This window comes from Terrapene carolina, unplaced genomic scaffold (assembly GCF_002925995.2).
Source record: "Terrapene carolina triunguis isolate 2854851 unplaced genomic scaffold, T_m_triunguis-2.0 Scaffold95, whole genome shotgun sequence".
Lineage (NCBI taxonomy): Eukaryota > Metazoa > Chordata > Testudines > Emydidae > Terrapene > Terrapene triunguis.
This window is the reverse complement of record NW_020664446.1, coordinates 32283522-32311025: the sequence shown is the minus strand read 5'-3', so window position 1 is coordinate 32311025 and position 27504 is coordinate 32283522. Positions and strand designations below refer to the sequence as shown.

Genomic DNA, 27504 nt, shown 5'->3' with positions numbered 1-27504 from the left:
GCTGCTTCTGGGAGCTGCTTGAGGTAAGCACCACCCAGAGCCTGCACCCTGACCCCCTCCCATGCCCCAATCCCCTTTCTCAGCCCTGATGCCCCTTCCACCCTCCGAACCCCCCGGTCCCAGCCCGGAGCACCCTCCTGCACCCCCCAACTCTCCCCCGAGACCTCACCCCCCCCCGCACCTTAACCGCCTGCCCCAGCCCAGAGCCCCCTCCCACATCTTGAACTCCTCATTTCTGGCCCCACCCCAGAGCCCACTCCCTCAGCCAGAGCCCTCACCCCCTCCCACATCCCAACCCCCAATTTCATGAGCATTCATGACCCGCCATACAATTTCCATACCCAGATGTGGCCCTCGGGCCAAAACATTTGCCCCCCTGGTCTAGATGCCCTTCACTACTACTGGACATACAAATAACAGCAACCAAAACCACATTCTTCTATCTAGCTATCAAATTATGGTCCATTCTGACAGATGTGAACTTAGCCAACCAATACCATTCGTGATCTCTATCTTGGCTTGACTACTGTAATTGGAAATTAATATGATGGGCTAGAAGAGGCTCCAGCAGTTATAGAATGTTGCAGTCTATGCACTAAATAACAATGTTTGACAAGAACACATTACCCCAGTGCTCTAGAAACTATCTTGGCTTCCTCCATGATCTCAATATCAAACTCAGTGTCTTCAAAGCTTTTTATTGCCTGAGACTCACCTCTCTCACATACCACTATATAACAGTTCCCATGAGTATCGAGAGCAGGATATGGGTCAAAGGGTGCTGCTATACTATGGAACACTGAATTTATCCCAGATTACTTGTATTATCAGTGCAGAACTCAGCACAGATTTGATTACAGCAATGAGTACTGAGCAGGATATTCTTATCTATAACACCGTGATGAGCATATATATGGATGGATAAAATTGTGTGTGCCATAATTAATACTTCTCTGGGTTAATTAAAAAAAAAGCATTATACCTCAATCCTTTGTGTTTTTTTACATGACATACCCAAAAGGAAAAGGATTGAAAGTGGGCATCTGTCTTCTGCGTGCTACTGTACCCTTGGTGCCCATGAATTTAAATATGTATTACTGCTTTAAAGAATTTCTTGTTTTGTCTTGTCTTGTTTTTTTTAAACTCTGAGTGGAATCTTTCGTGGTTAATAAAGAGAATATAGAAAAACTAATACAAAATTATACAAAAAACTCCCAAAGGGCAACTGGTCTCTGACACAAAAATGAAAATTAATATTAGGAAATATGATTAAATTCAGCAAGGAATTCCATCTATATAATCTCACAAATAAATCCGTATTTGGGAAATAACTGGAAACAAGATGACTGTTAATAAAATATCTAATCAATCATTACGTCACTACTAAAAAAAACCCAACACTGAGCCTTGCTTCTAAAAACTTAAAATGGCATTTGCAAGGCAGAATGTTGATAACCTTTCGGCATTAAAACTTATTTACAGCAACAACTGACATTACTATAATTACAAATTCATTTAATTCATTTGAAAATACTGCATATTTTTCTCTTAAATTTTGTTTTTCTATTTAGTCAATTATAAGATAAGGATGATTCTGTCCTTGTTCCAGATAGGTTATTGTAGGTTTGCAGATTAAGAGAAGCAGCGGCTTAAATACTGTTGCAGTTCTTGGCACTATGGGATACGACTGATGTGCCTCCAAAACAAAACATGACTTCCTGAGCATTGCTGTATTCCAAATATTGGATACAGAAGTTCTCAAGAATATCTGTTTTGCTTTTTTAAAAACTTCTATGTGACTCCCTATGTTATTAAAATGGTTTAGCTGTTTCTCTTTTCATATTTTCTTTTTATCTCAGGTATTTAGTTTAGGACCTTAGGGAATGCAATTATTTTGCCAAATATGTAACAGCTGTTTATTGTGTAAAGTCCAGAACATTTTGAAACAAGAATAAGTCAAATATTAATTCTGTATCCTAATATAGGACACTTTCTCTATAACTTGATCATCATCATAAAGATACAGCATACCCAAACGTAAGGGTAAAACTGAAAGCATGCATAAATATGTTTCTTACTACTATATGGTTCTTGCTTACTGCAATGGCCAAAACATGAAGGCTTATTCCTTTGAAATTTTGCAGAAATGTAGATTATTTGACATATATCCCAAAGTGCAACATAGTATTGATAAAATGTACATAATAGACTGAGGTTAAGTTAGATGTGGTTGGTTGAATGGTAACAATATTATCTTGCTATAATATGACACTATCATGGAATTATAACAGGCAATCTCTGTATAGTAAAATACTATGCACAGCACTAGTGTGGTATTCCTATTATGTATAGACTTGATTTGTTATCAAATTTTTTTTAACCAAGCAAGAATGGGAGATAACCAGGTCCTTCAGACTGTAGTTCTCCCTAGAAAATGTCTTGAAAAATCATTTAAAATAATTTTTGAGAACATGAAAACTTCACAAAACACGATTTTGTCAAGGGTTAACAACAGAGCTGCATGGGAACCATGAATTTCTATTTTGCGGGAAATTCCATGATTTTGCAGTTTGTCTCATTCCAAGAAGGAATTAAAACAAAGAATTTCAAAATCTCCAACAAAATTTCCGAATTAAATTTGTTTTGATAAAAAATCTAAATGTGTTCTGACATTTAAAAATTATAATAGAAAATAAAAGACGTCAAAACAAAAAGTAATTTCAAAATGAAAAATCAAAACATTCAATTCCAAAAATGTTGAGACAGAATTATTTGACTTTATCTAAACGCTTTGTTCCCCCCCCCCCCCAAAAAAAAAACCCCCCACAAAATTTCATGAAAATCAACATATTCCCATTGGAAGTTTGTTTTCAACAAAACAGCATTTTCCAAATAAAAAAAAAAATTCAATCAGAAATTTTTTGATGATGAGTTCATAACAATAGCATCTTACATTTCATCTTGAAGCAATTTACAAGTTCTTAGAGTCAAGAATTGCTTCTCTCACCACTAAACTCAGTCACCTCTGGGATAGAACATGATTTGTCTAACACTATGCCCCGGTAGTAGTTTGGGGCAGGAAGTGACGGCTACAGGAAACAAATTTCAGGGGGAATTTAGACAAAAAGTAATTATTGAGATGAGAAGTTGACCAAGCCACACGGTTGTAATCCTTACACATTCAAGAAGTGCCATGAGACCCTGATGACCAGATGTAATCAAGATATCGGTGTGACGGGTTGGATCACAGAAACCCCCTTGAGAGCTGCCACCCGATGTGCCAAGACTACCCCTGCTTCTGTTTTCCCTGCCAGCTCAGGACTCCAGCACCCTGTCTTGCTAGGTCAGACACTCCTGTCTGACTCCAACACAGACCAAGGGTCTGAATCACTTGTCCCAAAACTGCAAGTTTACCCAAAAACAGCTCACAGGAGTGTGCTTGTCTTTAGCACTCAGATGCCCAACTCCCAATGGGGTCTAAACCCAGATAAATCCGTTTTACCCTGCATAAAGCTTATGCAGGGCAAACTCATAAATTGTTCGCCCTCTATAACACTGATAGAGAGATATGCACAGTTGTTTGCTCCCCCAGGTATTAATACATACTCTGAGTAAATTACTAAATAAAAAGTGATTTCATTAAATACAGACAGTAGGATTTAAGTGGTTCAAAGTAGTAACAGACAGAACAAAGTAAGTCACCAAGCAAAATAAAATAAAATGCGCAAATCTATGCCTAATCAAACTAAATACAGATAATCTCACCCTCAGAGATGCTTCAGTAAGTTTTTCTCAGACTGGACACCTTCCAGGCCTGGGCACAATTCTTTCCTCTGGTACAGCTCTTGTTCCAGCTTAGGTGTTAGCTAGGGGCTTCTCCATGATGGCTCCTCTCCCTCTCTGTTCTCTTCCACCCCTTTATATATCTTTTGCATAAGGCGGGAACTCTTTGTCCCTCTGGGTTTTCACCCCACCCTCACTGGAAAAGCACCAGGTTAAAGATGGATTCCAGTTCAGGTGACATGATCACATGTCACTGCAAGACTTCATTACTCACTTGCCAGCACACACATATACAGGAAGACTCACAGGTAAACACAGTCATCTGCAGACAATGGTCCTTGTTAATGGGAGTCATCAAGATTCCAAACCATCATTAATGGCCCACACTTTACATAATTACAATAGGCCCTCAGAGTTATGTTTTATATTTCTAGTTTTAGATACAAGAGTGGTACATTTATACAAATCAGATGATCATACTCGGTAGATTATAAGCTTTGTAATGATACCTTACAAGAGACCTTTTGCACGAAGCATATCCCATTTGCATTATAGTCACTTATCAAATTTTTATAAAACTATCCCAGTTACATTATATTCACTTATTATCATGTTTTTATAAAACCATATAGACTGCACAACGTCACAATCGGTTTTATGTCTTGTCCAAAAAAAATAGCATCTTAACATCGCCTCTTGGAGAACATGTTCAGTAATGATGGAAGAAAGAGTACCATTTGCTCAAAAATCTACATCTTTTTCTGAAGGACCATGTATTTTCCCAGAGTTCTTTCATCAGAGCACAGCTGGAGGCAGTAGTGCTGCATAGTTGTATTAACAATATGCTTTGTAAAGTTATGTCCTACCTCCTTTTCCTTGTTTTTTCTCCCTAAATAAATAAACCTTATACAAACTGCTGACCAAAAACAATAGAAAACTACAAAAATGTTGCCATTTCATACCAAAAATTAAAAGAATGCTAAGTTTTTAGACATCAAATAAATTTATTGATAAAAATCATTACCAAAAAAAATTATTTTAAAATTGGAAATGAGGACATTTCTAATTAAGATTTCACAAACTTTGCCCCACATTCTCACCAACCATGTCCCTTTAATACCAAAATGGCATGTCTCTAACATCTAATGTTCCCCAAAATTTCTCTGTTTGACTGAAAGAAAGAATGAAAAAATGACAGGAAAGAAGAGATACCTTTTTTCAGAAGGTTAGATGTGAAATCAAAAATAGGCTTATAATAAAAACTGCTTCACTAACAACTTTAGATTAATTCCATTGGCTCCATAACACCTCACATACTGTGTGACTGAGGCCTTGTCTACACTACAGAGTTTATCGACAAAAGTCAGCTTTCATCAACAAAACAGTGGAGGTGCAGACACTATAATGCTCCTTCTGCCGACAAAACTCTCCTGCTTTGCTGGCCAAATAAAACCACCTTGATAAGAGGCATAGAGATTTTGGGGTAAAGTTATTTTGACAAAGTGTCAGTGTAGACACTGCGCTTCGTTATGTCACTGTAAATAGCCTCCAGAAGGTATCCCACAATGCCCATCCTGATTGCTGTGGTCAGCAATGCAGGAGAGGAGGGCTTTGGTAAGTGAACTTTTTAAGTTGTTGTTGTTCGGTTATATGAGGTAGAGCTGCCTTTTGCTTTGTATATTCTAGAAGTGGGCGAAGGGATAGAAATGTACAAGACTAGTTGTGTTTGCATGTGCTTCACATTCCCTTGTGCAGCTAAGCAGTGCATCGAAACAGAGAGTTAACGCACACCGAGATTTCATGGGAATCCTCCAGAGAGATCTCTAGGAAACTTTCCTGGAGGTACTTGCCAATCCTCTGCCGAAGGTTCCTTGGCAGAGCTGCTTTGATCCATCTCCATTGTATGAAACTTTCCTGCGCCAATTGGCAATCACTTGTGCGGGGACCAAAGTGGTACATGAGTGAGCAACATAGGCACCCCGTCTGAAGCCACATGCATGCAGCAGATGCACCCTTGCTTACCCTCAAGGAGTGAGATATCAGTTTCAATGACTCCCACCTGTGGAAAATGGTAGCAGAATTTACAATATTGTCCCTAGTCACCTGCAGTGATCCTGTTAAAAAAAAAGAGACCCTTTGCTGTGCATGTACTAACAATCATACTTCTGTTTATTGTTTCTTGTGCTTCTGCAGATGTGGCCTTCAGTGAAACCCCCTACTCACCGGCGGAGCGTCTCCACCAGATAAGGAAGCAACCAAGAAGTAGCAAGGAGGTCATGTTTCGAGAGGTGCTCCAATCCTCAGAGGCCAAAAAACAAGAACGCAGGGTATGGAGATAGACTTTAAGAGAAAATTATAAAATAGACAGGTAGGACAGAAAGAGTCAGGAGCAAATTTTAACAGGCCACGAGCAGATGATAAAAGTGACAGAGAAGCAAATGGAGATGTTAAAGTCCCTAATCACGCTGCAAGAAGAATTCATGTGTGCTCAGCCCCCCCTTCCTCCCACACATTCCTTGCAACTTCCCGGCCTGTCTCACTTCACCCCTTTGGACAGCTTCCACAATGATAGCTGGAGTTATACATAGCTATAAGAGCCTACACTGCCCTTCATTGTTATTCCCTTCCCACCAAGCCTTTTGTGTATGTTGTTAGTTGGTATTTAATAAAAACATACCCTTTGAAAGATAATCAATCTTTATTTGTCTCCTACACACTGTGGTTTCTGCTGGAATTAAACCGTGGCAATTTGATCATTTTCTGAGTACAAATAATGGTCAGGAATCAAACTTTAAATGCAAGGCAGCGAGTTAACAAAGCATGGCAAAGTGCTTTATAGAATGACACATTAATGGATCTCATTGTCAAAATGGTGCCTAAAAACTTCCCTGATTCAAATAGTTCCCCGTTGTACTCCTCTAATAGCCCTGGTATCTGGCTGCTCAAAATCAGCCACCAGGCAATCCGCCTCCGCATTCCACCTCGGGGGAAACTTTTCACCCTTAGCTTCACAAATATAATGGAGCACACAGCAGACTTCTATGACCATGGGAATATTTTCCTCATTTAGGTCCAGCCTGCCATACCACAGCACCAGCATGCTTTTAATCTGCCAAAGGGACATTCTACAGTCATTCGGCGCCTGCTCAGCCTATTGTTGAAGCGCTCCTTGCTGCTGTGCAGGTTTCCTGTGTAAGGCTTCATAAGCCGTGGGAGAAAGGGGTATGCTGGGTCTCCCAGGAACACTATGGGCATTTCAACATCCCCCCTTGGAATCTTCTGGTCTGGATAGAAAGTCCCTGCTTGCAGCTTTTTGTACAGGAAAGTGTTCCTGGAGATGCGTGCATCTTGCACCTTCCTGGATCACCCCATATTTATGTCAATGCAACGGCCATGGTGATCCACAAGCACCTGCAATAGAGAAGTACCCCTTTCTATTGATGTACTCCATCGCAAGATGATCTGGGGCCAAAATTGGGATATGTGCATAGGCGCTGACTCTGTGGGTGCTCCGGGGCTCAAGCACCCACAGAAAAAAAAATAGTGGGTGCTCAACACCCAGGAACCAGAGCTTGAGTGTGGAATGTGATGAGTTCTGTGCTGCTAACAACTTCTGCCCTTGGGACAGGGAGTTTGTTTATAGACAGAGGCAGGTTGATTAAGATAACAAAAAGCTTGTCATTAAATTAAATTAAGGATTTTTAGATGATCCTGAAAGCATTCCCAGACATTCCAGTTAAAAGATCGGAAACAAAGGGAAGAAATAAATGGTCCATTTTCAGAATGGAGAGAAGTAAAATAGTGGTGTCCCCGAGGGGCTTGTACTGGGATCAGTTCGGTTCAACATATTCATAAGTGATCTGCAAAAAGGAGTAAACAGTGAGGTGGCAAAGTTTGCAAATGGTACAAAATTACTCAAGATAGTTAAGTCCAAAACAGACTGCAAAGAGTTACAAAGGGATCTCACAAAACGGGGAGACTTGGCAACAAATTGGCAAATGAAATTCAATGTTAAATGCAAAGTAATGCACATGGCAGAATATAATCCCAACCATACATACAAAATGATGGTGCCTATCTGTTACCCATCAAAAAAGATCTTGGAGTCATTTGCAGTACTCTGGAAGTACTAGGTTTCCAGAGTACTGCAAATTGAATCCTTCTCACTGTGCCTGTATCATCCTGAACTCATTCTCCAGCTTCAGACAACTTCAAAATTATCTCCAGTCATCAATGGGACAGATGCAACTGAGTAATGTAGCTGTCCTTAACGTGCATCAAGACAATACCAGGGAATTAGATGTGAATAAGATTGCTGACAGTTTCATCCAGAAAGCTACAGTGAGACATATTGTCTTTAAACTGGGATGTTAGTGAAGGTGATTGCAATGATTTTAATATATTGTAATTCATGGTAACGTAATTATGTAGTTCATAACAATGTAATCATTATTAAAATAGTAAAGATACCAATAATAGACACATTCAATAAGTGGAATATGAAAGAAGTGTATAAATATGATGAAATAACATCCCCCCAAAACTGGCAAAGTTTCCCCCTCCCCCAACACATGCACCTCTTCAAAAGCACCCACGGGCAAAAACAAGTCAGTGCCTATGGATACGTGGATGTGTGTGCCATCTATCGCCCCACCACAGTTAGGGAATACCATTGCCACAAAGCCATCCACTATTTCACACACATTGCCAAGAGTCAAGTCCTTCATAGCAGGATGCGATTAATGGCCCTGAACACTTGCGTTAACACAGCCCCAACAGTGGACTTCCCAACTCCAAACTGATTCGTGACTAACCGGTAGCAGTCTGGAGTTGCCGGTTCCACATAGCGATCGCTATGTGCTTCTCCACCAAGAGGGCTGCTCTCATTTTGGTATCCTTGCGCTGAATGCTTGGGTGAGCTCCACACACAGTTCCAGAAAGGTGGCTTTCTGCATCTGAAAGTTCAGCAGCCACTAGGGTGACCAGACAGCAAGTGTAAAAAATCGGGACGGGGGTAGGGGGAGTAATAGGCGACTATATAAGAAAAAGCCCCAAATATCGGGACTGTCCCTATAAAATAGGGACATCTGGTCACCCTAGCAGCCACTGCACATCATCCCAGACCTGCATAATGATGCAATCCCACCACTCAGTGCTTGTTTCCCAAACTCGAAAGTGACGGTCCACCCTGTGCAGCTGCTCTGGTGTTGTTTCTTTCCCTAGCACACAGCAGGTCAGGCACTTGTGACTTGTTCAGATTGGGTGCTCATGATATACTGCATGACCAGCCACAATGTGCTCATAACAATGACCACAACAGTAGAGAGCAGTGTATGATGCATCCTGTCAGACAGAGATGGTGGGTGCACAGTAAACAGGGGCCATTGAAAAATGCCACAAAACACAGTCGGAAGCCCATGGAATGATGGGACAGAAAATACTGCATCATGGGACATTGAGCCTGCACCAATGGTGAACTATGATCCATTCTGCCTTCCCCCAACTCCAACCTGCAGAATGTGGCAAGTAGCCAGTCGGATAGCTACCCACAATGCACTGCTCTCTCTGTCAATGCTAGAGCACCAATGTGGATGCATTCTGCCAACAGAAGGAGAGTTGTGTGAATATGCACAAGTGATGTAATTATACCAGTTTTTGACCGTCAGGGTAACTTGCATTGACAAAACTCTATAGTGTAGATAAGGCCTGAGATGAAAATGACCTGATTTTAGAGGTGGCTAAACAATAGGGCTTTGAATGGGAACCACAGGTGCTCAGCCACAGCTGGAAAATCAGGCCATAAGTGAGTCTGTCTCTACACTGCCACTTCCAGCACTAAAACTTTAGGCGTTCAGGGGTGTGAAAAAACACACCCCTGAGAGACAAAAGTTTTAGCACTGAAAAGCGCAAGTATAGACAGTGCTTTATCGCCAGGAGCACGGCTTGTTCAGGGTGGTTATTTATCATCTCCGGGAGAGCTCTCCCCCGGCGATAAAGTGTGACTACAGTGCCCATGTCACAGCGCGGCCGCACTGTAACGTGGGCAGTGTAGACATACCCAAACTGTTAAGTTGATTTTGTTTCCAGCATACATTGTAAAACTTGTAAGGTCAACACAAATGTATAAAAGCTGTTGTATGAATTTATGAGTCAAATTTGCCAAGATCCACAACATTCTACTGATAAATAACCCTATATCTCAAGCGTTAAGAAATTTGACAATACAAATATCTATTAATCTTCAAAAGTTGACTGCATACCTGATCTTTCCAGGGCACTCTTTACTACTCTCAACTACACCAGCTAAATAAATAGAACACTTTGCTCATCCTTTCTGCTACTGAGTAGTCATATTGAAATTGTTATAAGGATGGGAAATTAGGAAATAAAATAGAAAAAAATCCAAAGATGAAAAAGGCAAAGGGTGTGTGAAAAGCGCAGTTTGGAATCATATGAAATTTTTTCCTGTCCAAGCAATTAGGGCAGGAAAATCTTGCAGTGATCTTGCAAGATACTGGAACACTGGCCCCAATCCAGCAAACCACTTAAGCATGAGCATGAGCTTAACTTTAAGCATGTTAGTATTCCGAATAGCTTAAGTGCTTTGCTGAATTGAGACCAGGGTGCTCAGTATCGTGCAAGATTGAACCAGTGCTGGTTGGCTTATCTCCTAAAGCATAAGCATTTATATCCCTAATATTTTTATGCTCTCTTATGTAACTTGATATTTTCATTATCCATATAAATGTGTAATCCTTTTCTGAGTCCAAGAGCTTAGCAGGATTCAATGGTATCTTGTTCCATAGTGTGATTATGAATTGTATAAAAAAATCCTTTTAACCAACTTTAGATGTATTGCCTTTCAATTTAATTGTATGCCCCTTTTCTTGCATTATGAAAAGGATAAATAAGAGCTTCTATTTATCTTTTCTGTGAAATCTATTTCGTATACAACTCAATCATGTCTCTTTCTGTCTAAACTAACCAGTTTCAGTCTTTTCAATCTCCTTCGCTTACCATTTTATTGCCAGATTCTGCACCACTTCTAGTCCTACATTTTCAATATGGAGACACCATAACTGAACACAGTACTCCAAATGAGGTATGTCATCTCTTTAGACTATATCATTTTCAGCATTATTTCCCATCCTCTTCTTTAGGCACACAACACCTTTTGCCTGCCACTGCTTACTGAGCAGAGGTTTTCATTGAGGTATCTACAATGATAGTGAGTAGAGGCAGAGTCGGAAATACGGAAAGCAAGTCTAAGGGAAAAAAAGAGTTCAGGAGAGTTGGCAGTCTTTTAAAGAGACAATTAAGGGCACTAGAGTAAACTATACCACTGCATAGGAAAAATTGGAAGCATGATAATAAACATGCTTGAGTCAGGTGTGAGTGTAAGGAAAGAAACTCCCTCACACACTTGTTCTGCTTTCATCCATCAAACAAGGGATGCCATGACCTTGGCAGGGATTGTGATCCTGGTATTCATGTTGTCTCTGGTGAGTAAACAGACTGAAGCCAAGCCTTTAAGCAACATATGTGGAGGCTGGCAAACGGAGGCCATATGGCCTAGTAAGGAAAGGCATTTCTTGACCAGTGTTCCCTCTAATTTTTCCCATTCATGTGCGGAATGAATTTTGTTATGTGCACCAATATGGAGGTGATGTGTGGCGAGGATGGGGCCAAGGGGTTCGGAGTGTGGGAGGGGGCTCAGGGCTGAGGCAGAGGGCTGGGGAGCGGAGAGTGAGGGCTCCAGCTGGGGGTGTGGGCTCTGGGGTGGGGCTGGGAATGAAGGGTTTGGGGTGCAGGCTCACCCTAGGGCTGCGGCGAGGAGAGAGGGCCGGGGGGAGAGTCCTCTCTCCCCGCTGCAGCAGCCCCGAGGCTGGAGAGGGGGTGGGATAAGGTGTCTGGCCCTCCGCAGCTGCCTCAGGTTGGGGGAGTTGCTGCAAGCTCCCCCCATCACCACCCCCCATCTCGCCCCACTGCCATCTTCCAGGCCTACCTATGGCCTCGCCCCTGAGTGCAGTGTGCCCGCCTGCGCGGCTCTACTAATTAAGTGCGTGGCCCTTGGTAGCCTCCTGTGCAGCCACGCACTGTAGAGGGAACGTAGACCTTGACTGCGGTTGATTTGTCTTATCAAGTTGCTCATTACTTGGAATCTTTCCATTGGGAGGTAGGCTCTTGCTATAGTTGAGTCTAAGTCACTCCTATAAAGTCTATGGTCTTTGTGGGAGTCAAAGTTGTTCATAACTCTGAAATGTTCATAACTCTAACAAAACGTTATGGCTGTTCTTTCAAAAGTTTGCAACTGAACATTGATTTAATACAGCTTTGAAACTTTACTATGCAGAAGAAAAATGCTGCTTTCCCTTTGTTTAATGTAAACTACTAAAAAATATAGTACTGTGTTTGCTTTTTTTTTGGCGGGGGGGGAGGGGGAAGGGAGGTTCTGCTGCTGCCTGATTGTGTACTTCTGGTTCCAAATGCAGTGTGTGGTTGACGGCTCAGTTCGTAACTCTGGTGTTTGTAACTCTGAGGTTCTACTGTAAACCTATTGTTGTATACCAATATGGTACAAAGTCAGAGACATAAAACATTATAAAACTATAGCCACACAACAGTTGGTTGATGCTGTACATATTTTGGTTTATGATAAATTTGTAAATACTGATGCAAGAGACTTATGTGAATACTGTATCTGGAATGTTTCCAGATCATCTTTGTAGAGCATAGCTAATAAATGGGTAACCAGGACTAATTTGCTTAGTACAGGAAAACTAGTTCTCATTTTCTACTTTTTGTGATAGTATTCTCAGTATACTTTGAGACACTGAATCTGTTTCTATCTGTTTGTTTGGGCTTCAGCTGTTGGGTTCACAGGGTTCACATGAATAATTATAAGATCATTTTGGATAATACTTAGGGGCCAGGAAATTCTCAGAGTTTTCATGATTGAATTGTTTAATAGTCTTTTAGGTCAGGCTACAGAACATGATTTCATGAAACAAAATAAATTTGTTCTATAAAGAGACATTTTCCATTCTAACGTTTTTTTTAATTAACTAGAAATAGAAAAAGTACCATTCTTTGCCCAAACTAACATTACGATATCAACAGCCTCAGATACATTTTTAGTGCTGTTGTATTTTGACAAAATTATCATGAGTTTACCACTTATCACTTTGGATTATCAATAACCAGAAAGAATTTAAAAAAATCTTACCTCTCCAAAAAAAAATCCCATTTTTCCTTTGAATTTATGAGAGTGGAAATTCATGTTTAAAGTTAAAATGGTTTACTGTTGCCAGATTTCAATATTTAAAGGAACTGCGTCACGGTATTTCAGTTCCAGTTTTACATTTAGTACCTTTAAAGCTGCATGTTATAGTGACAAATGAGCTTGTGATGCTATTTAAGAGTTTGGGGTGTATTTTTTATTTTTACATTCAACTTTTCAAAACTAAGAAAAGGAACAAGTTCAGCATTAAATACAGGTTTCAAATACTAACTGAACTGTAGGAATAACTTTATGTATACTGAAACCTGCACTAAGTACCACATTTATTTATTTATTTATTTATTTTTACTCAGCCCTCAACAAATTAGTTTTTCCCCCTTTTTTAAAGCATAAATATCTGGAATAAGCATCTTTACAATTGTAATATTCAGCCTTCAAAGCAGTTGAAAAGTGGGCCTAAATGTCTTCATCTTATTAGGGCCCTTTTTATTTAGAGATGGATTTAGCAAGGCCTTGAGCACTCTGGCCAACCACTTAAGATCATGCTTACTTTAAGTATATGATTAATTCAATATTTGCCAGTAATTATTTAATTTCTGCAAAAATACAAGTAATAGTCCCAGGGCCGGCTCCAGGGTTTTTGCCGCCCCAAGCAGCACAAAAAAAAAAAAAAGCCGCGATCACGATCTGCGGCACTTCAGCGGCAGCTCTGCCGCTTCATTCTTTGGCGGCAGGTCCTTTGCTCCACGAGGGAGTGAGGGACCCGCTGCTGAATTGCCGCTGAAGAGCCGGACGTGCCGCCCCCTCTGTTGGCCACCCCAAGCACCTGCTTGCTGAGCTGGTGCCTGGAGCCAGCCCTGAATAGTCCCCATCTCATACAGGGGAGTATGCTGTGCAAATAGTTTGTTTGTACAGTACTGGGGACATAAACTTCAATATAAGTGCCTAGTGTTTTTCTATATTGTAACATCAATAACATTTGTGTCAGATTGTGATCTACTCCCAAAAGGAGTATGAGTATTGGAGTGTTCCAGTTGGAAAGATAGCAGCTGGGAGCAGGTAGTGAAAACACTAGTCTCCTAAAAGAAAGGAATGGTTACTTATTGTAATTGTGCGTCTTCAAGATGTGATGCAGACATGTATTCCAGGTAGATGTACGCATGCGCTGAAGCCTTTTGTCTAGCAGTACCTGTAAAGGGGCGACACTCGTGCCTCATGTCTGTAGTTATACGAGACAGCACCGCCACAACCCTACTCTGTTCCTTCACATCGAACATCCTGGGGAAAACTCCAATGTAGAGGGGACGGAGGGTAGGGTGTGGAATACACATCTGCATCATAGCTCAAAGAACCACAGTTACAATAAGTAACTGTTTCTTCTTCGAGTAGATGCAGATGTGTATTGCAGGTAGGTGACTCACAAGCAGTACCCCTTGTAGGAGGCGGGACTTGTAGTCTATCAAAGTAGGGATCGCAGGACTGCTCTTCTGACATTACCATCTGCTCTGGAAGATGCTGATAGCATAATGGTCTGTAAACCTATATATGGACGACCATATGACTGCCCTGCAAATGTTTAATATGGAAATGTCATTAAGGAACACTACTGAAGTTGCCTGTGCTCTCGTCGAATGAGCCTGAGGAGGCACAGCCAACACTATCTCATATGCAGTCCTGATAAAAGATGTTATCCATCTAGCGATGATCTGTGCAGAGACCACTTGTCCTTTCATGTGGTCCGCATATGATACGAACATCTAGGCAAAGGATGAAATGGTTAAGTCCTGTTCAGATAAAAGGCTAGACACTGCCTAACGTTTAACATATGGAGGCGCTGCTCCTCCGAGGAGGAATGAGGCTTAGGGAAGAACAATGAAACTGGCTTAAATGAAACAGAGACCACCTTAGGGCTGGTCCACACTACCGGCCTGATTCGGCGGGTAGAGATCGATCTTCTGGGATCGATTTATCGCGTCTCATCTGGACGCGATAGATCGATCCCAGAAGCGCTCCCCCGTCGACTGCGGAACTCCTGCTCGCCGAGAGGAGGAAGCGCTGTCGACGGGGGAGCCTGCCTGCGCCGTGTGGACCCGAAGTAAGTAAATTTAGTTCGATCTAGGAAACGTCGACTTCAGCTACGCTATTCTTGTAGCTGAAGTTGTGTTTCCTAGATCGATCCCCCGCCCCAGTGTGGACCTGCCCTTAGATAAGAACTTCGGGTGTGGCTGAAGTGTTACCTTGTCCTTGGAGAACTGGGTGCAAGGAGGCCCCACAATCGGGGCCTGCAATTCACCCACCTTCCTGGCAGAGATAATGGTTATCAAGAAAGCAGTTTTTCCTGAGTCAAGAAGGTCAGTGGACAGGACACCAGAGACTCAAATGGAGACCCCCATTAGAGCCGCTAAAATCATGTTTAGGACCCACAAGGTGACCGACTCTCAAACCAGAGGATGCTAGTGGAGAAGGCCTTTCAGAAATCTCGTTACCATGGCACTGGAAAAAACTGATTTCCCTTGACATTGCTGCCAAATGCACTCTCTGAATACTGAGTGCGAAGCCCAATTTCTGAAGATGTGGTAGATACTGTAAGACAGGGGCGGGCAAACTTTTTGGCCTGAGGGCCGCATCGGGTTTAGTAAATTGTATGGAGGGACGGTTGGGGAGAGGGTCGTGGCCTGGACCCCACCTCCTATCTCCCCCTCCCTCCCCCAACAGGACTCCTGCTCCATCCAACCTCCCCTGTTTCCTGATGGCCCCTCTGGGACCCCTGCCCCATCCACACACACCCGCCCCCTGTCCGCCCCCGGACTCCCGCCGCCCCATCCAACACCTCCTCTCATTCCTGATGCCCCCCCCCCAGGACCCCTGCCCCCATTCAACCCCCTGTTCCTCCCCGGACCACCCCGACCCCTATCCACCCCCCGCCCCCTGCCCACCCCCCCAAACTCTCCTGCCCTCTATCCAACCCCCCCTGCTCCCTGCCCCCTTACTGCGCTGCCTGGAGCACCGGTGCCTGGTGGCATTACAGCCGCACTGCCCGGCTGGAGCCGGGCCACGCTGCCGCCGCCACCGCCATCACCACGCAGCACAGAGCACCAAGTCAGGCCAGGCTCTGCAGCTGCGCTGCCCCAGGAGCTCGCAGCCCTGCCGCCCAGAGCATTGCGCCGTCGGCAGAGCGAGCGAGCTGAGGCTGCAGGGGAGGGGGGACAGCAGGGGAGGGGCCGGGGGCTAGCCTCCCGGGCCAAGAGCTCGGGGGCCGGGCAGGACGGTCCCGTGGGCTCGATGTGGCCCGCGGGCTGTAGTTTGCCCACCTCTGCTCTAAGATGTCTTGGATGGAAGCACTACCGGATGGCTCCCGCGGGTCAAGGACCACACCAAAAATCTCTTCCACTTTGCTAAGTACTCCATCCTAGTGAAAGACTTCCTACTGTTAAGTAGGACCTGTTGGACAGCCTCCAAGCAACGCTCTTCCTCTTTGTTCAGCCATGCAGCAGCCACACCGTAAGGTGCAGGGAGCTGGTCACCAGATGCAGGATATGGCTGTGGTCCTGTGTGAGGAGGCTGGGATACAGAGAAAGCAACATGGGAGGCTGAACTGGCACAGCAAAGAGGTCCAAGAGCCAGCATTGTCTCAACCACGCTGCAGTGATCAGGATAAGCTTGGTTTGATCTACCTTGAGTTTGGTGATGTCTTGGGGAATGATTGGAATAGAAGGAAAGGTGTACAGCAGAGTTGACTGCCAGCTGCAGTGGAAAGCATTGGAGAGGGAGCCCAAACTAAGTCCACTTCTTCTCCCCCAAAAGCAGAATAGGAACACTTCCTGTTTTCCCTCATTGCAACTAGGTCGATCCTGGGGATGCCCTACATTGCAAAGACAATCCAAAGGACATATGCCTTTAGGGACCATTCATGGCTCAGGGAGAAAATCTTGCTGAGATGGTCCACAAGATGATTCTGCACTCCTGCTAAATGGACAGTTACTGGCGTGATATCCTCTTTGATGCAGAACTGCCACAGGTTGAAACCATTCCCCCAGTGTTCCTCCACCACTCCCAATGTCAGCACAGAGCTGACTTGCTCAATGAGCAGTGTCTTGTGAGAGGAGTCCCTGCAGAGGGACGGGGGAGAGGTGTTCATGGGGCATGGAGAGGAATTGGATGGCATTGCCCAATCTGACAGTGTTTAGGACTCAGTGTCGGAGGTGATCAAGACCCAGGCATTGTAACAACTGGCCAGCCTATCCCCCAAGGAATGGGGGGGGGGGATGACGAGGGCAGAACAACAACTAGAACAGGACCAAGGAGTCAAAATGGGCACTTAACAAGCACCAGAGATGGGCTAGCAAATCAGCCAATCTCTGAGCTCGAGCGTTTCCCCTTGTGAGATCTATCCCTTTTCCTGGGATAGTCTCGCTGTCTCGGGGGAAAGAGCTGCACACAGGGATGCTGCTGCTGCACCCTGTAGTGGAGTCTTTGCATAGGCGGCATGTACACCTCGAAGGCAGCCCTGGAATCCTTAAAGGAATGCAGTGTGTCATCTGTCTTTTCTGAGAACAAGGTTCTGCCATCAAAAGGCAAGTCCTCAATAGCTTGCTGGACATCCAGTGCAATGCCAGAGTTTTGCAGCTAGAAAGCCCTCCTCATAGTAACTGCAGGCCATCACACTGGCCAAAGTGTCCACAACGTCAATGGTGGACTGCAGTGACATCTTGGCCACCAAGCAGCCCTTGGCAACAAAGGCCTGAAACTCCCCACAGGAGGCCTTGGGCAACTGGTCCACAAACTTGGACATAGCTGACCAATTGAGAAAGTCATATTTGGACAGCAAAGCTTGCTGATTCATGATCCTGTAATGACAATGAAGCATTGACCTTTCTACCCAAAAGGTCCAGCCGCTTACAGTCTCTGTCCTTGGGTATGGGTGTGGGTCTGTCCTGTCGAGCTCTGTCATTAGTATTATCCAGACCAGTGGTTCTCAAACTTTAGCAACACGAGGACCCCCATTTTGATTTAAAAATTTTCAGGGACCCACAAGCTCCTCCACTAAGCCCTTGCCCTGCCCCCTCCAAGGCCACACCCCTGCCCTACCCCTTCTCTGAGGCCACGCCCCCAGTTCACTCCTCCCTCCATTGCTCAATCTCTCCCACACTAACTCACCTTCACCAGGCTGGGGCAGGGGGTTGGGGTGCAGGAGGTGGTGTGAGCTCTGGGAAGGAGTTTGGGTGCGGGCTCTGGGCTGGGGCAGGGGTGCAGGAGAGGGTGTGGGCTCCAGCCGGGTGGCACTTATCTTGGGCGGCTCCCGAAAGCGACCGGCACATCCCTCTGGCAGTGGCTCCTAGGGGAGGGGGTCTCTGCTCACTGCTCCTGCCCACAGGCACCGCCCCCGCAGCTCCTATTGGCTGCATTTCCCGGACAATGGGAGGTGTGGAGTCAGGGCAGGGGCAGCACGTGGAGACCTGCTACCCCTCCTCCCCCCAGGGGCCGCAGGGACATTCCATCCACTTCCAGGAGCAGCACTGAGCCAGGGAAGGTAGCCCTGCCTTAACCCCGCTGCGCCGCCGGATTTTTAGCATGCAGGAGGCGCTGGGAGGGAGGGGAAGGAGTTGAAGGAGTTGATGAGCGGGGACCACGGACCCCTTGGAGTACCCTCACAGACCCCCGGGGTCTGAAGACCCCAGTTTGAGAAACTCTGATCTAGACCATCCCCGACAGATGTTTGTCTAACCTGCTCTTAAAAATCTCCCATGACGGAGATTCCACAACCTCCCTAGGCAATTTATTCCAGTGCTTAACTAGGAAAGCTTCCTGTCAGGGTAATGTCCGACCTAAACTGTCCTTTCTGCAATTTAAGCCCATTGCTTCTTGTCCTATCCTCAGGAGGTTAAAGAGAACAATTTTTCTCCCCACTCCTTCTTGTAACAACCTTTTACGTACTTGAAAACTGTTATGTCCCCACTCAATCTTCTCTTTTCCAGACTAAACAAATCAATTTTTTCAATCTTCCCTCATAGGTCATATTTTTGAGACCTTTAATCATTTTTGTTGCTCTTCGCTGGACTTTCTCCAATCTTTCCTGAAATGTGGCACCCAGAACAGGACACAATACTCCAGTTGAGGCCTAATCAGCACAGAGTAGAGCAGAAGAATTACTTCTTGCATCTTGCTTACAATACTCCTGCTAATACAGTCCAGAATGATGATTTTTTTTTTTTTTTTTTTGGCAACAGTGTTACACTGTTGACTCATATTTAGCTTGTGGTCCACTATGACCTCCAGGTCTCTTTCCGCAGTACTCCATCCTAGGCAGTCATTTCCCATGTTGTATGCATGCAACTGATTGTTCCTTCCTAAGTGGAATACTCTGCCTTTGTCCTTATTGAATTTCATCCTATTTACTTCAGACCATTTCTCCAGTATGTCCAGATCATTTTGAATTTGAATCCTATCCACCAAAGTACTTGCAACCCTTCCCAGCTTGGTATCATCCACAAACTTTATAAGTGTACTCTCTATGCCATTATCTAAATCACTGATGAAGATATTGAACAGAACCAGACCCAGAACTGATCCTTATGGGACCCCACTTGTTATGCCCTTCCAGCTTGACTGTGAACCGCTGATAACTATGCTGGGAATGGTTTTTCAACCACTTTGCACCCCCCTTATAGTAGCTCCATCTAGGTTGCATTTCCTTAGTTTGTTTATGAGAAGATCATGTGAGACAGTATCAAAAGCCTTACTAAAGTCAAGAACACCTCATATCCTGTACAGGCACAAAACAGCGTTTCTCCAGGCGCTTGGCCACTGGCGGTCCTGTGGCCGGTGTATCCGAAATGCCTCTTGTTGGTTCAAGAAGTGCATCATTAATTGGGAGGGACACCCTCCTAGAGACAGAATGCTGGAGATTGTCCACTCGTTTATGTATTATGGGTATTCTCCTGGAGAAACACTGCCTGAATACCCATGGATGTGGCCACCCAATGTAAAAGGTCCTGGTATCCCTTAAAGTGTTCTGGGATGGAAGGGGAGGACACACCAGGCAGCACCGCATCATCCAGGGATGAGGCCCTTAGTTGAGCCACAGCCGGGTCTTACTCCTGGGATAATGTATCCAGATGAGGAAACTCTGGAGGCTCTGCAGGAAGGGGAACCTTGGGTGCCTGGGCTTGTAGCTGATCCACAGCAACGAATATCAATCGGATGGGTGATCTCACCTTTGATTGGGACGAAGAATGAGGGCTCTGAGAGTCAAGAGCTTCCCACTGAGTCCTGGGGCCCACTCGTATGGGTAAGGTATTGGTGGCCAGTAGGCGCTGGGTGCCAGGGCCTCCATCCCAGCCTCAGGGTACATGCCAACCCTTGTAGACTTACAGGTCCACTGGACCTCCTCAGGTGATGTGGAGTGGGAGGATGATGATCCTGACTCTGAAGCACAAGAGCCCTGTGCCTCAGTGACATAGGCGGAGCAACTCCGGAGGAAGCCAAAGGGCAATCCCACCCATCTGTTGCCCAGAAAAAGGATGGTATTGGCACTTCCTATGAAGCCAATATTGCCAGTACCAAATATACTGGTGCTGCAGGCAAGGTCAGTCCAGCACAAACAGTGGTACTGGAGCACCTGACTGCATTGACTTTGAGGGTGGTGACAGCCACCATGGAAGCATCTGTAGTGTTAATTGCGTCAGTGCCAAAGAGGGTCGCAGTACTGAGGGGTTCCCTGTACTGAGTGCGGTGCCAAGGGGCCACAGGATTCAGCAGCACATTCCATTTGGGAGGCTATTGAAGGTGCCAGTCTTGAAAAGTCTTGAACCCAGTAGCCACTACTGAAAGGCAGAGTAGGTCTGCTGCAGCTTGGTATGCTGACGTCACAGATATAGTCAGTACCAGCATCACCCCTGTCAGTAGAACTCAACAGACACCTGGAGGCCAGATCCAGAGTTGACAGTACAGGGTTTCTGACCTCCCTACTTGGTTCTGAGGAAGGATCAGAGGTACCCACACCATCCCACACACTGGAGCGAGTCCCATGCTGGTCCACACTCCTCTTACAGGAGGCAGAAGAGTCACGCCATGACCTGAACACTCACAATTGGTCTTATGAGACCTCTTCTTTGGTGCCGATGACAGAGAACAACTTCAGCACCTGCTCCAGTACAAGTAGCAGCTGCACTTTGAGCCTAAGGAGGGCCTCAATACTGGGTGTGGCTGCATGGCCTGTTCAAGCAAATGCTGCTTGAAGCAAAGGTCCCACGCTACCTGCGTCCTCTTTCTGAGTAATCTACAGATCAAACAATGCTATTCAAGGTGGGCTTTGCCAAGACAGAGGAAGCACAGTGTGTGGGGGATCACTTTTGGGAATTGCCACTGGACACAAAGGGCAATGCTTAAACGTCAGTGAGAGCATGACTGGGGAGAACTATCGCTAACACTATATTCTATAACTTTTATTTTAAACTAACTAACTAGGCTAAGAAAGGATGAAAAAAGAGTTGGCCACCTTTCATAACTGCTGTTCTTCAAAATGTGTTGCTCATGTCCATTCCAATTAGGTATGCACGCACCGCGTGCACGTCAGCTGGAAGGTTTTTCCCCTAGCCGTACCCTTCAGGTCGGTCCAGGCACCCTGCGCGATCGCACCTTCATTGTGCTGAATATACGGCCCTTCCAACCCGCCGCCACTTCAGTTCCTTCTTGCCAGATTGCTCCGACAGGAGGGTGGGTGGGTAGGTATTGGAATGGACATGAACAACACATCTCGAAGAACAGTTACAAAAGGTAGGTAACCATTTTTTCTTCTTTGAGTGATTGCTCATGTCAATTCCAATTAGGTAATTACCAAGGCTAAGTTTTGGAGACGGGATCAGAGCTCAAAGGTTTGCAGACTAAAGCACCACCCTATCAAAGGCTGCATCGTCTCTAATCTGATGCATAATAGTGTAATGTGAGGTAAAAGTATGTATAGACGACCAAGTCGCAGCTCTGCAGATCTCGTGTCGGAACATGGGCCAGGAATGCTGCTAATCCTCCTCATGGAGGGTGCTGTCCACAGAAGGGCCAGTACCTTCACCAAATCCTAGCAAGCCATGATACAGGATGTGATCCACGAAGAAATCCTCTGGGAGGAGACTGGAAGCACTTTCATTCTGTCTGCTACTGCGATAAACAGCTGAATGGATTTTGTTCACTCGATATAGAACGCTAACACCCAGCAAACGTCCAATGAGTGAAGTTTTTGCTGCCTGCTGCTTGAGTATGGCTTAGGATAGAAAACTGGGAGCAAAATATCCTAGTTAACATGAAACTGGGAGACAACCTTAGGGAGAAAAGCTGGATGCGGTCTGAGCTGAACTTTGTCCTTATAGAACACTGTGTAAGGAGGCTCGGACGATAGGGCCTTGAGCTCAGATGCCCTCCTGGCCGACGTTATTACTACCAGAAACAGCACCTTATATGAGAGGTACAGCACATGTCTCCAGCAGTTTGAAAGATGGCCCCACTAGTCTGGAAAGGACCAGATTAAGGTCCCAGGCTGGAACCGGCTGTCGAACGTGAGGGTACAGTCGATCAAGGCCTTTTAGGAAACGACTAACCACGTGGTTGGCAAAGACTGACCGGCCCTCTACACCTGGATGGAAGGCAGAAATGGTGGCGAAGTGAACCTTTATTAATGACATGGAATGCCCTTGCTGTTTTAGGTAGAGAAGGTAGTCCAATATGATAGGTATGGACACGAGCGTTGGAGATGGGAGGTATTGCAAAGACGAAACTCTGACTCTCTTCCATTTGGCCAGATAGGTAGCCCTAATGGAGGGTTTCCTACTGCTAAGGAGGACTTCCCTGCCTGGACCCGAACAAGTTAGCTCCATCCAGTTTAGCCATGGAGCTTCCATACCGTGACGTGAAGCGATTTGAGGTTCGGGTGCTGGAGGCGGCCGTGATCTTGGGTTATGTCCAGAAGCAGTGGTAAGGTGATATGGGTTTCCACGGACATTTGCAGGAGGGATGTGTACCAGTGCTGGAGAGGTCAGGCTGGAGCTATCAATATCACTGAGGCCTCATACCTTCAGACCTTGAGGAGCACCTTGTGAACGAGAGGTATCGGAGGAAATGCGTACAAGAGGTGTCCCTTCCAGGGAAGGAGGACCGCGTCCACGATGGAGCCCGGGCTGTGATTCAGGATGGAGCAGAATTGCAGGCACTTTCTGTTGCAACGCGTGGCAAATAAGTCTATCTAGGAAACCCCCACTGTTGGAAGATGGTATTCACGACATCTGGGCAAAGGGACCGCTCGTGGCCATGAAAGTACCTACTGAGATAGTCCACCAACTCATTCTGTACTCCGGGGAGGTATGACTCCTCCAAGTGTATTGAGTGAACTATGCAAAAGTCTGAGGGCTTCCTAGCACAGGGGAGAGAAGCGTGCACTCCCTCCCCCGTTTATATAAAACATCGCCATTGTACTGTCCATCATGACCAATACATATTTCCCTTCCAGATGAACTTGGAATGTCTGGCATGCCAGACAATCTGCTCTCAGCTCCCTGACGATGTGAAGTCCTGAGATCTCCCAGGTGCACACTCCACCCCAATGCTGATGTGTCCATCACCAGCAAGAGGGATGGCTGTGGTCTGGTGAAAGGAACACCGGCATCACCGCCTGCGGGTTGAGCTACCACAGGAATGAGTCGAGGACCGGACGAGGAAGAATGACTATCTTGTCTAGACCGTCCAGAATCGGCCAATACACCAAAGCCAGCCACGCCTGAAGAGGCCGGAGTCTCAGTCTGGCATGCTGTACTACATAGGTACAAGCAGCCATGTGTCCCAGAATTCCTTGCTGTTGCAGTAGGGAACAGCCTGAGACTTTGTATAATGTTGCACAGAGACCGGAAATGCGACTCCGGGAGGTACACCCTCGCCTCTGTAAAGTCTAATACCGCCCCTATAAACTCTATCCGCTGAATGGGGTATAGGGTTGACTTTAGTTGAGGTATGGAAACACCTGCACCTGGCACTTGTGTAGGAATGCAGCCACGACTGCCATGCACATGGTAAACACTCGAGGAGCCGCTGACAGGCCGAATGGGAGGACAGTGAACTAATAATGATTGTGGGTCACCACAAACCTGAGGAATCTTCTGTGGGATGGTGTTATCAAAATATGAAACTACGCACCCTTCAAATCGAGGGCGGCATACCAGTACCCCGGATCCAAGGAAGGGATAATGGAAGCCAAAGAGACCATGCGAAACTTCAGTTTCTTCATGAACTTGTTGAGATCTCGCAGGTCTAGGATGGGCCTGAGGCTGCCTTTGGCTTTTGGTATTCGGAAATACCGTGAATAGAACCCCTTGGCCTTCAGCTCCTGAGAAACCTCTTCCACTGTCCCCAGCGTTAGGAGCAAGTACACCTCCTGCATGAGGAGTTGCTTGTGAGAAGGGTCCCTGAAGAGGGATGGGGAGGGAGGGAGAACTAGAGGGAGTATCCCATTTCTACCATGCAGAGTACCCAGCAATCCAATGTAATTCGAGCACATGCAGGGTAGAATTTGGACAGTCGGCACAAAAAGATGAGGTGGGATGGATACGCAGTTCAGACTGATGTGTCGCTCCCGGGTGCACCTTCAAAAGTTCTGCTTCTGGCCAGAGGATTGTTTTACCTGATCAGAGCCCTGGGCTGACAAAGGGTGAGGTTTTCTCTGTTACTTCTATTCCACCTTCGAGAAAAATCCTGCCTGTTTTGAGGGTGGTAAAAACGAGGTGGGGGCTGCGGCTTGAAATGCCTCCGTAGCCAAAGTGTGCAGGCCAAGGGACTTGAGGGTGGCCCTAGAATTCTTGAGGCTGTGAAGTCGCAAGTCCATTGTTTCTGAAAAGAGGGTCAAGCCCTCAAAAGGGAGGTCCTGGATGGTTTGTTGGACCTCAAACAATAGACCTGTAGTCAGGAGCTCCTTCTCATGACTACCCCAGAGGCCATAGTGAGAGTGGCTGAGTCCGCAACATCAAGGGCTGCCTGCAGCAAAGCCCAGGCAATGAGCTTGACCTCCTCTAACAAGGAAGAGAACTCTGCCCTGGAGTCTTGCGGCAACAACTTCCTAAATTTTTCCATCGCTCCACAGGAGTTGTAGCTGTACCTAATGAAGACAGAGATAGAACAGATTTTTTTTTTCCCTAAAGAAGTCCAGCTTTTTGGCCTCCTGGTTTTTCGGGGAGGGTCCAATAGCCTTGGTGCTCCCATTCATTAGCTGCTGCGACGACTCGGGAGTCCGGTGGGGGATGTGTGAAAAGGTGCTCGAACCCCTTAGAGGGAATGAAATATTTCTGCTCATTCCTCTTCACCATTGGTAGTAAAGAAGCGGGGGTTTGCCACAGCATCTTGGTGGCATCTTGGATTGTTCTGATGAGCTGCAAGGCAATACAGGAGGGACCAGAGGGAGCGAGAATGTCCACCATAGGGTCTGTGATCTAGACGACCTCCTCCGCCTGGATGCCCAGGTTCTGCGCCACCCGCCCCAGCAGCCGCTGGAGCACCCTATTGTCCTCCAGGATGGGGGCTGTTGATGTTCCCGCCACCATCTCATCAGGTGAGGATGAGGCCCTAGCTGGGAGTGGGTCCTGTTCCCGGTCCTCAGCACCGAGGGGATCATGCAGTGTCTGGTCTTCTGGTGAGGTTGATGTCGGTGCCAGTGCAATGGGTGCTGCAGTGCCAGTGCTGGCATGGCATACACTAGGTCCTGCCTATGGTGAGGTTCCGGAGGCACATTTGAAGCTGAGGCCATCGACACCAACCTAGAGTAGGACCTCTGGCTCTGATCCTGGTGGAACGCCCAGGGGGTCGAGAAAGGGCACTGGGCGAGGGCCTGCCACTGACCAGGACATGGCACCGGGTGAGTCTGCTGCTGCCCACGTCTGTTGGACCTGGATCGCCTGCTCCTCCTGGACCTGTAAGGATTCCGCTTCCGACTCTGAGGACTCTCTATACGAGGACCACAGAGCAGCGGTGCCCCACGATGCCGGGGAGCGGTGCCTGGAACTCGGGTACCGGTGCGGTTCCCCTATTGGTCCGCTGGTGGGTTGCACCCGGTGACCAGTGCCAAGGCGATGTCAACCGGTATGGTAGCATTGCCGGTTTTCCTCTGGACAGCACAGAGGGTCTCACGGGTGCCACTGAGACTGAGCCCAGTGTCCTGTCTCGCCTCGGAGGGAAAGGCAGCACCATAAGGGCAATGAGGCCTTTGCTGCCTCGAATGCCTCTGGCATGGAAGGCAACTGGAAATCGCGTTCCTCCTGGAGAGGGGAGTGCTGGGGGCCCGGACTCGACTGTTCCCATGCTGGGGCAGGAGTTGATGTGACCCTAGTCGGTGGAGCCGAACTCCCGTGGCCCGATGCGGGTCTCACAGTGGTGGGCTCCTTCTGCACAGGTCTGGGCGTGGGGGAGCGGCCCCTTTCAGGTCTCCTCTTCTTGTGCGGCACCAGGGATTGAGAACAGTGCTGCCCACTGCCCTGTGTGGAACCCCTATGTGGGGACCCCTGCTGGTACCGAGGGTCTCTGGCAGAGTCCTTCCTCGGCGCCAACTCATGCCTTGTCGGTGCTGGCTCGCTGCGCACCAATTCTGAGGTGCTCAGTGTCAGCTCCGAGCTGGGATCCGAGTGGGGATGTAGAGCAGCCTCCATTAGCAGGATCTTGAGGTGCTGACCCCTCTTTTTTTGAGTCCTCAGACAAAATCCCCTGCAGATCTTGCAGCATTATTTCTGATGGCTTTCCCCCAAACACTTCAAGCAGGAAGTGTGGGAGGTCACTTCTTGGCATAGACTTGCCATACGCTTCACAGGGCTTAAACCCTGGGGATTGAGGCATGCCCCGATACCGGGGGAATGGGGCAAAAGAGGGGGGTTACCTCCATTTGAAACTTATCCTAGCACTATACTAAATCTAACGATTTACAGGACAAAAGTTCAAACTACTGGAGAAGTTGCATTTGCAAAGCAAGAGCTACCAGCGTTCCGGCTAACCGTCACAGGCGGTAAGAAGGAACTGAAGTGGCAGCGGGTCGGCAGGGCCCTATATTCAGCGCCATGAAAGCACGACCCAAGGGGGCACCTGGACCGACCCGACGGATACTGCTAGGGGAAAAACCTTCCGGCTACCGTGCACGCGGCATGCACACACCTAAATGGAATTGACATGAGCAATCACTCAAAGAACAATGCGAGGTTGGTAGACTACAACTACACTGAGCTCCAACTCCCGCCAATAGGCAGTAATAAGGAACTGAAGGAGGTTGGGAGGAGGAGCTATAGCTAGGGGAGGGGCCACAGACATGGGTACTGCTACCTACCTGGAATACACATTTGCATCTACTCAAAGAAGAAGAATTTGTGGTCTTTTTAGCCAATAGCACATGCCATACTTGCCCTGCATTTGGTTTAAGAAAACAACTATTATTTGGGGGAATGGCAGAAGGAGGCATATTCAACTGTCAC

At 46.3% G+C, this 27504-nt stretch overlaps 1 protein-coding gene across 1 annotated transcript in view; it reads right to left on the bottom strand.

Moving 5' to 3' along the window:
• The window catches only part of PLCE1 (phospholipase C epsilon 1), a 292755-nt gene that overhangs the window by 186282 nt on the left and 78969 nt on the right, over positions 1-27504 (bottom strand). Inside the window, exon 6 of the mRNA XM_026650913.2 lies at positions 21694-21702. Within this exon, the coding sequence (XP_026506698.1) occupies positions 21694-21702 (9 nt within the window). The remainder of the gene's footprint in view (positions 1-21693; positions 21703-27504) is intronic.